General features: G+C 37.8%; 1 protein-coding gene, 1 non-coding gene and 1 pseudogene across 2 annotated transcripts; all 3 read right to left on the bottom strand.

Moving 5' to 3' along the window:
* Positions 1–1,780: 1,780 nt before the first annotated feature.
* Positions 1,781–3,903, bottom strand: LOC113303892 (3-ketoacyl-CoA synthase 1-like). Its single transcript, XM_026552966.1, has one exon. It carries the CDS (start codon positions 3,598–3,600, stop codon positions 2,020–2,022), a length of 1,581 nt encoding a protein of 526 aa, XP_026408751.1. The 5' UTR covers positions 3,601–3,903; the 3' UTR covers positions 1,781–2,019.
* Positions 3,904–5,893: 1,990 nt separating this feature from the next.
* Positions 5,894–5,994, bottom strand: LOC113307298 (annotated as a pseudogene).
* Positions 5,995–6,316: 322 nt separating this feature from the next.
* Positions 6,317–6,413, bottom strand: LOC113307300. The gene has a single exon (XR_003339091.1). It is a non-coding gene; the product is annotated as a small nucleolar RNA Z43 (small nucleolar RNA).
* Positions 6,414–11,808: the final 5,395 nt, after the last annotated feature.

The following is an 11,808-nucleotide window of genomic DNA, read 5'->3' as shown; positions in this document are numbered from 1 at the left end:
TTTAGAGAGCAGGATGATGATGAGGAGGAGGAGGAGGATCCAAAGAAGAAGAGGAAGAGACCCCCCCAAAAAAAGATGACTGAAGGTGCATCGAGCAGCGCCCAACCTGGTAAACGAGGACGCGGCGGTGGACGTGGTCGTGGTGGGGATGTTCATGAATGAATGGTTATATTCATGTTTATGTCTTTAAGGATGGATAATTATGGAGTCAAAAATTATGTCTTGTCTTAAACTTATTGTCGAATTATGTTTGGTTACACTCCTAGTCTATGAATGACTTAATCCGGTTTATAGTTTATGAATGACTTAATGTGTGTGGAAAAAATGGAGGATTCTAGCATTATTTCTGTCAGAATCGGTTTACATAAGTTATATGTAAACCGATTCTGACAGTTTCCCAAATGTTCAGTTTTAGAATCGGGTTTCATGTATAAATATGTAATTTGATTTCTAAGAAGAAAAGTTCTGTAACTTTTAGAATCGGTTTACATGTATAAATATGTAATCCGATTTTTATGAAGAAAAATTCTGTAACTTTGAGAATCGGTTTACATGTGCATTACAAAAGCCCGATTTGTTAGAGGCAAATTTATATGATTTTGTGAGGACAAAATCGGTCTATGTGGTAATATATAAAATCCGATTGTTTGAATTGAGTAAAAAAAAATAGCCGTTGAGACTTCATCTATATAAGGACAAACTCTTTGAGCCACTCCCACATCACACACTTAGCCTAGAAAATGGAATGGGAACCGTTTGAAGATTTATGTCTGGTTAAATCCTTTGCTAATACGTTCCACGAACGTCCGAATGAAATCTATTCAATATTTTGGAAGAGAGTTAAAGAGTTCTTTTACGGGCGTACAACGAATCCCAATAACCGAAAATGGAGAGACTTGGCTTTTCGATTCAACTACATAAAAGGCGCAATGCGAGAGTACGTAATAGTTAGAAATATGGTGTGCCACTATCATCCACGATCTCCTCTTAGGGAAAAAGTGAGTAATGCGATCATTTTTATACCTATTTCAACTACACTAGTTCACATACTAACATATAAGAATTCATTGAATTTCAGCTGGAACGTTTCAACTGGCTATGGAGAATTCGTAATGGGGAAAGAAAGTTCATTTACCACAAAGAATACACGACGTTGTATCGACGTGTTCGGAAGTTCATTGACGAGCATTTGACGTGTCAAATTCTAGAATTCCCATACTGAGTCCTATATATATGTAGTGGGCTAATTTCCTAAACTATGTAGTGAATATCTTGTTTCTGAAAGTAAGGCATAATCGGTTTACATGTGCATTACAAAAGCCCGATTTTAAGAATCGGTTTATGTGGGTATAAATCAAACTCCGATTCTGGGTTTACATCTTTCCAAGCATAAAACTCAACCCAGAATCGGTTTACAAATGCACTAACATCAACCGATTCTGGATCGAGTAAAAAAATTTTTTTTACAGGTTTTGATTATGCATTAATGAAAGTTAATCTCAGGATTAACTTGATTAAACACTTTTTAATTTTTCGAATTAGCACTAATTTAATAAGGACATATCAGGCATTAACATAAATAGTGGATAAGAGGTTTCTATGAATTATTTCTTAATGACCCTATTTTATCATGTAGTTATAGGCCCCAATTTAGTCAGGTTAAATTTATTGACATTTGAGTTTCACAAGAAAAATAGTGCAAAAATGTCAACCAAATATCATTCTAACCATGTCATTGGATCTTTACCCAAAATTTAATCTTATAAGTAAAATAAAACTTATTCACAGTAAATATTATACAAGAAAAAGGTATCGGTCATAAATATCATACAAGAAAAGGGTATCGGTCACAACAATGGAATGATACCAGAACAAACTTACATGTTTCTTAAGCTTATTTTCGCCCAACATGCAACATATACACACAGTAACAACCAATAATAAATGAATCAATTAGAATATCCGAATAGCGAATTCTACTTCCATGTACACGTCCGTGAAAGGTTGCCACTAGCACAACTAGCCAACTGGAACCTTAACTGGATAACGATCTACTGAGTCAGCCCATGGGTTAGTCGTACACTCACCAACAGGAATCTCTCTAAGGGCTCTCCAAACAGCACTATTACATTTAAAGCCTGAACCAAAAGCGATTTGCCAAACTCGGTCACCCCTCGATACCCGTCCTTTTGCCTCAGTATAAGCTAACTCGTACCAAAGCGAACTGCTCGACGTATTACCGAATCGGTGTAATGTCATCCTTGATGGTTCCATGTGCCAACTGCTGAGTTGCAAATTCTTTTCTAACTCGTCTAGCACAGCTCTACCACCAGCATGAATACAGAAATGTTCGAAGGCAGTCTTGAAATCGGGAATATAAGGTTTAACTTTGGCCTGCTTCAACACTTTCCGTCTCACCAGAGAAACGAAGAACATGAACTGCTCGGTGAACGGTAACACCAATGGACCAAGAGTAGTAATATTCGTCTTCAGAGCATCACCAGCAACAGCCATCAATTCCCTAGCTAGAGATACACCAACATTTCCCTCTTCATCTTCTCTTTGGTAAACACAATTATAACTATTATCATCAGCACCTTTATGAGTTCGAACCGTATGAACCAGCTCGTATTTCGACTTAGCTCGATCACGATTCATGTTCGAGAGTAGAACTGCTGCACCACCCATTCTAAATATGCAGTTACACAAAAGCATAGATTTATCATTTCCAAAATACCAATTTAACGTTATATTCTCCATGCTAACAACAACTGCATACGTATTCGGATTCGCCTTCAGTAAGTCCTTGGCTAGATCGATGGATATTAACCCTGCACTGCAACCCATTCCACCGAGATTAAAACTCTTAATATCTGTTCTCATTTTGTAATGATTCACAATCATTGACGAAAGAGATGGAGTTGGACAAAATAAACTGCAATTCACTATAAGTATACCGACTTGACTCGGATGAACACCGGTTTTCTCGAAAAGAGTATCTAATGAACGGAACATAACCATTTCAGCCTCCGCTCTAGCTTCTTTCATGTTCAAATTTGGTGGTCTCGAAGTAATAGCACTCGGTACATATGTTTCATCACCTAAACCAGAACGGGTCGCTATCCGTTTCTGAAACTGAATAGTTTGTTCGTCGAATGACCCATGATCTTCCGTCATCTTAATGAACGCGTCGACGGTAGATTTCAAACTATCATCTGGTTTGAAACAAGAGAAATCCACCAAGTAAACCGGTCTAGGCCGCTTAACCCAATAAAGAGTTAAGATAAAGAGTAAGACTGTGAAACCAGTTAACCCAGCAGCCATATCAACAGCTCCTCGACTCCTCCATAAATCAGAAACTTGGTCGAATCGTATACCAGTGAGTTGAATCGTTGCAGCTATAAAGAGAGGTATAACTACAAACCATCTAAGAATTGTTGCATAATCACATGTTAACTTGTAACCCAGTTTAACATATTTTAGCTTCACTGATTGTAAGAAATCAGGTAAGCTTTTCTTGATCTTGATCACAATTGATGTTGATGATGATGATGATGAATCTTTAAATTCCATTTCAGCTGTTAATCTTTCTTTATCCATTCTGTATACACTCAAGAATCAGCTTCTATATATATTTCTTGCTATGTTTTTTCTTTTCTTTTCTTTTCTTTTCTTTATGATTTGGGGTTTGGATTTAGATTGAAAATGGAAAATGGGATTGGTGTGTCTATATAAAGATTTGAGAAGTCAAATCCAAAGTGATAATCATAAATTAGAAAGCTAAAAACGGTTTAGAAATCAATAGTTAGTTGGGTGTGAACATTATAAGTGGAAATAAAGATAGAGTTAATGCCTTAAAAACAAGAAATGTGGAGAGACAGATGTATTCATAGGTGTTGCTAATTTACTTGAGGAGGGGATATGAAAGGTGTGCAATGTGCATATGGTTCAACTACCATGACCATGAGGGAGTTATATAGTTAGTAGTTGACATGGGTTAGCTACTTTGAGTTTGAGGAGAGGGGGATAAGAGCAACTGCAGTGGTGCGATCAAAACCAAAGATCAAAGATCAAAAAAAAGACCAAAATTTGGGTTTAGTCCGTGGTGTGACGCAACGGTACATGATTAAAATTTCGTCAGGCGGACTTTAAAAGTCCGCCCCATTAAAATTCCATCAGGCGGACTTTAAAAGTCCGCCCCATCCTTTGTAAATTTTAACAGGCGGACTTTAAAAGTCCGCCTCATTAAAATTTCATCGGGCGGACTTTAAAAGTCCGCCCCATTCTTTGGAAATTTTAACAGGCGGACTTTTAAAGTTCATCGGGCGTAATTTAAATCTCCGCCCGTTAACAAGCGTACTTTAAATTTACGCCCAGCATCAAGCGTACTTTAAATTTACGCCCGACTATATTAGAATTTGGGATTTGGTCGCGACCATATTTGGTCTAGAATTTGATCTTTGGTCCAAATTTGATCTTTACTCCGTCCCACTGTGTTAGGATCTCATCCCATAAATTTGATTATACTCGCCCACTGTGGATGCTCTAAGACAACCCGGGGAGAGACCAAAGAGTAGATAATCTCTCTAAAAAGGAAGTGGGGACGAAGTTATTAGTGTGTGAGAATTACGTTTAAGAAAGCTGGTTAAGATAATTTAATAATACAAGTGAAATCGTGTAAGTATAAAGATTTTCTGAATTCAGAGGTAGGCAATACGAACCTCAGTAGACAAGGGCAATTGCATTGTTTGTAGAATTTTCAATAAAAGTCGATCACAATCTTTGCCGCCTTTCATTTCTTCTAGAAACCAAGAAATAACTTGTGCAATGAACCACGTGTTGAAATGCAATCCCACCGACATTAGATTAGATTACTGAATTACTATGCATCTGTTTTTCACTTAACTTGCTGAAAAATATGGACGTATTATATGCAGCAAAGATGCCTCAAATCTGTTGCGAGGTCTCACGGGTTACGGTGAGTACCGGTAGGAAAAATACTCGCCTAAAACTACATCGGCACAAAATTGCAATCAATTAGCTATTTCCCGCATCAGAAAAGTCGTCCTGGACACGTGACCGGATGGCTATCTCGTGAACAAATGTTATGGTCAAGATGCGTTGTGGAATTGACTCTCTGGGCTTACGAAATATGTCCACATTGATGATGTAAACGTGCCTCGTGAGTTCAAAGCTGGGTTTCACTTTAAATGTTGGTCTATCTAGAGCCTCTGGTTCTACTTTTGAAACTGTTGTGTAGTGAAACCAAGAAATGCAAGATGCAGTCAAAATGTTATGACTCCGGATTTGTAAATTATACATTTTATCAGAATGTCGTAGTTTTTGTTGTCTACTACGCGGTTTGCTATGAAATCAATACTCAACTCAAAGATTTGATGTTTTGGAACGCCATGTTCTGGTGCGTCTCAAATCTCAATGTTAAAAGAGAATCTAATTTTGCTCTAAAATGGCAAGATAGCTTTGTTTTTTGAAAAAGCATTCAATTTTTCGATAATGAGGAAAAATGTTAATGTCCCAACTATCAAATCACTAAAAAGAAATTTTGATGTTCTAGAAAGCATTTACAATTCAAAAGTTAAAACTCAAATGATTATGAAATGAAATTTCTGAACAGTACATGGTAATCAAAATTAAATTCCCCTTCATTAAATCACTGAATGCCCATTTTGGTTCTACAAAACCCTACTCGAAATGCCGCAGCTGCTGCCTATTGAGAGCGCACCTGGCTCAGAATTCCTGGATACCAGGGATCTAGTATGAACTCATTCAAGCAGGAGTGAGATAAATAGAGGACCTTCCTGCAAAACTAAATCAATCAACCACATTTAGACAAAATAACAAAACCCAACCTAAAAATCACCAAAATGGTAGGAAGGAGTTGATCAGATAGGAGCGAAAGACTAATTTCTGTTTAAATTAATCAGAGACGGATCTCATCTGAACTATGCAACAATCATCACTTCTTTACTCCTTCACCATCAATTTCATTCCCAACTAAAAATTTGAACAGTAACCAAATCTAAAATTACAAAAGGATAACCGATTGATCGAAAAGAGGCTTCATAGGATTAGATTTATCAACATAGAATAGATTCAGCCATATGCTTGTCTATAATTTCTTTAATCATAAGCCACTTCAGAAAATTTCAAACAAGTATAAATCAATACCCTACCAAATTTAATCGAATCAAATAACTTAAAAACATAGAAACCAAAAAAAAAAAAAAAAAAAAAAAAAAAAAAAAAAAAAAAAAAAAAAAAAAAAAAAAAAAAAAACGAGTTCGATTTGGGGGTGAAACTCAGAATATGGGTGGTGATATATAGAGTGGTCGGCAAGGCCATGATTAACAGCCATTACGACGAACGAGACCATTACAATATCGTCATTGTTAATCCCAAATAATTCTTTCTGCTCAAAAAATAAACCTTAAAATTTCGAAGAACAAAAATTAAAACCCTAAAATTTTACAGAAACCCTAGATTATACGGAGAGGAGGAGCAGTAACTTGATATTCCTAAGATTTCCGATGAGTGATATTTATAGGGTAGGGCGATAAGTAGGGTTTCCGAACTCCTCTTTCCCTTCCAAGGGCCTCAACTATTGCACCTATGGGCCTGTCTGTTACGATAGCTTGGGTTCTGGGCCTCATTTGAAGAAACGGTCAAAGTCCGCTCCTAGGGGTGAGCATGGGCTCGTTTTTAACTAATCCGCATCCAATCCGATTCCTTACTGTTGATGCCAGATTTTCGACAAAAGTCAATATCGTAAATTCTGACCCGGCTTTCAGGATCTCATGTGACGATTCGTGTTTTATGATCCGTGAACCGTTTCACGATATTTGATCGAGTTCCTCTCATAGCCATGATGAATATGTTTCTCGAAAGGCCTCCCACTAGCTGAGCGCTCGATGCTACACATTTCATCGTGACCTCTATGTAGAATAACATAATTGGGCGGTCCTCTACACAGAATTTTTTGTCGGAGGGCTTAACACCTTCAGGACGTCGGCGATACTCGTTGTTCCCTAACTACATAGAGAGGCCCACCTCTATATAGAAGAACGATTGGGCGGTCCTCCTATATAATTGTTTGTTTTGAGGGCTTAACGCCTTCAGGACGTCAGCGACACTCGTTGTTCCCTGACTATGTAGAGAGACTGTGTATAGATTCAGGCGGCTCTCCTACATAATTGTTTGTTGAGGGGGCTAAACGCCTTCAGGACGTTAACGACGCTGCACGTTGTTCCCTGACTATGCACCTTTCAGAACGAGTATGATGCTTCAACTATCTCATATCTCGATTTTACAATATATTAATTCTACCGTGACATTCGCCACTGAATTCCTAGAAAATAATCTATTATATCTCATTACTCCGTTCCATGAATCCCCGGCTGACTCCATGGATTAGTAATAGATAACCAATTCATCCCCGTTCCCTGAATTCGCCGGTTGAATTCATGGATTAGTAATGGATGCACAATTCATAATTATTGCTCCGTTTCATGAATCATTCTCCGCTGAATATCATGAATTAGTAATAATTACTCAACAATCGGGCATCTGGACTATCACCGAGTAAGCCCCAATAAAATGGTGCAAGTGTACTTAACAATGATGCACAAACGAGCACCCAAATGCGCGAACGAGTATTCAAAAATATGGACAAACAAGGAATCCTACACAAAATATGAGAGAGAAAAATAATATATAAAAAATAATAAAAGAGGTGCCTAGGGGACCGGGCCCACCGGCCGGCCGGTCATGCCGCCATTGGCCAGTCCCCCACGCCTGTTACCTTTATTTTTCTTATTTTCTTATTTTCATGAACTCATGAAAACTCCTTCATTCGAGCAACTTTCCTTGTTTGAGCAAAACTCACGGTTTCTCCATATTTTCACGGTTTCATGAAAAATAATAAAATAGGAAAAGGTATCGCGGGACCGGGCTACTAGCCATCCGGACATGCCCTAGCCATGGCCGGTCCAACACCTTGAAATCCTTGTTTTCATAATTATTATTTCCCTCATCTCATGAAACTCCTCCGTTTGAGCAAAAATCATGGTTTCTTCATATTTTCTCAAATATTGCTCAAACCATGAAAAAGCCAGAAAGTCAAACGGTCACATCACCGACTAGGCTATTCACGAAAAAATATTAAAATATTATTATTATTTTAATATTCTCAAAATATTAATCTAACGAGCAAAATCCTACTTGCTCATTCGAGGAAAATCAAGAATTTCGGTCAAAGATCGAACTCTTCTGAAAATTCAAGATATTGCTCAAACACACACCAGAAAATACCGAATCTCTCAGGACTGAGACACGGATATTATGGTGACACGTTCATGCTTCCTTGACCGACCAAGGCCGGCCCTAAGGCTTGAAAGGAGCCGGTCCCACACATTCTTATAATTTTGACCTAATTTGCTCAATTTCTCATGTCGGGTCCAAACTCTTTCCAACCAACTTGGAATTTGCTCAATCGACCATCAGTTGGTCCAACACTACCATGGGACGGTTCTATATTCCCCCTTGGTCGGTCCCTCACTTCTCCATAATTAGGTTTCATCACCTAATGCTCAAACGGGCACTATTTTAATAAATGGTCAACACCAGCACTTGATCATTCTTTCACCAACCGGTCAGCCGAGGACTCTGGTGCACGCTCACTTGAGCATTTGGGAACCACATGGACGTCCACCATCCCATTTGGTCGGTCCCTCCCTCACTTATGACATATTTTCAGCAATTCATCAATTGACGAACAATTGGTCAAAAATTAGGGTTTCGGAGAAACGCTCAACAAATCATCATTCTGAGCAAGTTCAAACACTAATAAATTTATGTTGATCCAGTAATCAACATTCAGATTAATTACATAATATTTGGTAGGCTACCAATATTTTAATTAATATTTTATTGGGTCATGTTACCAATAAATAATTCGTCGAATTGAGCAATACTTTCTCAGTTGCTCGAATATTAATCCAACTATCAATATTCAATATTCAGTAATTTATCGATATTCAGTAATTCGTCGAATTGAGCAATACTTGCTCAGTTGCTCGAATGATCCAACTATCAAGATTCAGTAATCAGTAATTCGTCGAATCGAGCAATACTTGCTTAGTTGCTCGAATTTACAATACTTGCTCAGACGAACAATATCATCATAAGAACTGTACGTGTGTTCAATCCATGAATCACTGAGCATTCGTCACTCATGCTCAATTCAACAAAACTTAGACTCACTGTCTAATAAGTCAATGACTGACTAATCAAATACATGTCTGCTTTGCAGACTCCACGTTCGTGAAACATCAATCACGTCACATGAGCGAATATCAATTAGGGTTTTGGTCTGGCGGCCTACGGCATGTGTGTTCATCCACGATGAGAAATGTGAGTAATTCGTGCAAACGGTTGAAGGAGTTAGCAAAGTAGTGGGTGGACGATCAACCAAGTCTCCACACGATATGGAACTGATTTTACCACGATTTCCCACTTTCACACACTTTCACTCAAGAAACCGTCACACTTACAGGGATCAATGTGTTCACTATTCTGAAAATATAAATAAGTCTCTGAATCCATGATTAAACAAGACACAAAAAATCCACGAGAAACTAAACAGACAATCTATCGTCTAACCAAGAATCATCGTGTGAGCAACACTCTCTAAATCATTCAAACTTAATCATCATTTGCAGAAACGTCCATTGACTTGGTTTAGGACGGAGTCCTACAGATTGATCTCTCGAACTCAAAGCACTCCCGTACAATGCATATGTGTGAGATTAAGAAGTTTGCTCGGTTCGAGGAGTCTCGTCCGAACCGTCGTCTCCTCAATTCCGTAAAAACCAGCAATTTCATTTCCCCCCATCTACACTTACGGATTTGAAATTTGGCATCCGCATCCAATCCAATATCCAACGTATTTGCATCCAATGGATGCACGGATGAACGGATTGGGTACGAATAATCCAATGGATTTGTTTAGATAAAATAATAAAAAAATAAAACAAACATAGATGACTTCTTATAAAACCTACACATTTTATATATGTATGCAAATATAAAAGTGCCATAGACAACACTCCAAGAAAACACCTTAAGAATTCCTAAATTATCTTTATATTTTCTAAAAACTACATAAATGCCTTAATCTAACGGGTAGGGATGTCTAATGGATTTTCAATGTTGCATCCGGGCCCAATCCGTAATCCGTTGGATTTCTAAAACCCATCCCCATCCAACCCATTAGTGAATGGTCCGGGCATCCATTCGTAAAAATACGATTGGTCCCGGTGGATTACGGGCGAAATTCTCACCCCTAGCTGCAGCTATAGGTGGGCATGGCCTGGATTATCTCTTTCTGGTCTGTTGAAATAGTCGGTTGTCCACCTCCTGTAACTGTCTCGTGTTATGACAGCCTGTCTGTGTGACTGTGTAAATAAGGTTGTTTGTATCTGTGTTTGTAAGATTTCTTTTCTTAATTCAATACCATTTTTCTACTAGTGAGTTACAAGCTCACGGAATAAAGTAGTTCTAAAGATTCCCACCGCCGCCGCCCCCTCCCCCCCCCCAAAAAAAAATTATAGAAAATTTTTAACCTCAATGATAACTTCATCTATTCCTTGAGGTCTTTTTCTTGTCATAACCCTTATATTTCTTTCGTTCCATATGGCCAAACAAAATGCAAAAATTACTAAAGGCCACAATTTTCTTCCCTTATTTCTCCCTCTTATAAACTTCCAAGCCTGAAGTTGTTGAAGTAGAGTGTCATATTGAACCCACCTTATATTGTAGCCATTGATAAAATAACTCCATATTGCATGAGAGAAAGGGCATTGTAGCATTAAGTGGTCTACAGTTTCAAAAACCAGATTACAGAAGGAGCAAAAGACATTTTGAATCTTAGAGCCTCTTTTCAAAAGATTGTCAGTTGTTGCAATTGAGTTTTGATCTGCGTTCCACATGAAGCATTGTACTTTGGGAGGAACTTGTTTAATCCAAATGCAGTTGAAAGGTATTCTATTTTTCGTGTCAGGCAACTGCTCAACCAACCTGAAAAGACGAGGGTACCCAAATATACCTCAATCTAAAAAAATTCCACCTATAAGTCCTTTATCCGAAAGTGATTGTCTATGTACTGAGTCGAGACAATACACTAATCGGTTCACACTTCATGTGATTGTCTATGGATACAAGATCGAGACAATACAACAACGAAGTATGGTTACTTAATAATATGTTCGGCCTTAACCAAACACAATAGGGTTGCTATCAAGTAAATAGGAATTAACGTTTGTGTAATTTACTTCTAATTATAATAAAAACAATTATAATTGCTGAAATAGAAAAGTAAAAGACACAACAAGATTTTGTTAACGAGGAAACCACAAATGCAGAAAAACCCCGAGACCTTGTCTAGAATTGAATACTCTCAGAATTAAGCCGCTATACAAAATCTAAACCAACTTCGTATAGTTGAGACCAAGCAACTAAACCTATAGTTCACCTAGTTCCCTCAGTATCCCTTCACATCCAACTTGTAATAACTCACGCACTTGGAACAATTCCTTTGGTTCGTATTCCAAACAGTAAAGGAACAACAAATATTTTCGGTAACAACTCTTTTCAAACAACGGGATATGAGTTTGACAAAAGGCTCTTTCGTTTATCCCAATAAACTCCTTTGTCAGGTTCTTAGATCAATCTATTTAACAACTACCAAAGTAATTGTTTAGACTATGCAATCAATATTATTAATCACAAAGA

This window comes from Papaver somniferum, chromosome 8, assembly GCF_003573695.1.
Source record: "Papaver somniferum cultivar HN1 chromosome 8, ASM357369v1, whole genome shotgun sequence".
NCBI classification, from domain to species: Eukaryota; Viridiplantae; Streptophyta; class Magnoliopsida; order Ranunculales; family Papaveraceae; genus Papaver; species Papaver somniferum.
This window is presented reverse-complemented; position numbering and strand designations above follow the sequence as displayed.

Bases quoted from the DNA above. Each gene is read 5' to 3' on its own strand.
- LOC113303892 (XM_026552966.1), bottom strand. From the start codon at position 3,600: ATGGATAAAGAAAGATTAACAGCTGAAATGGAATTTAAAGATTCATCA.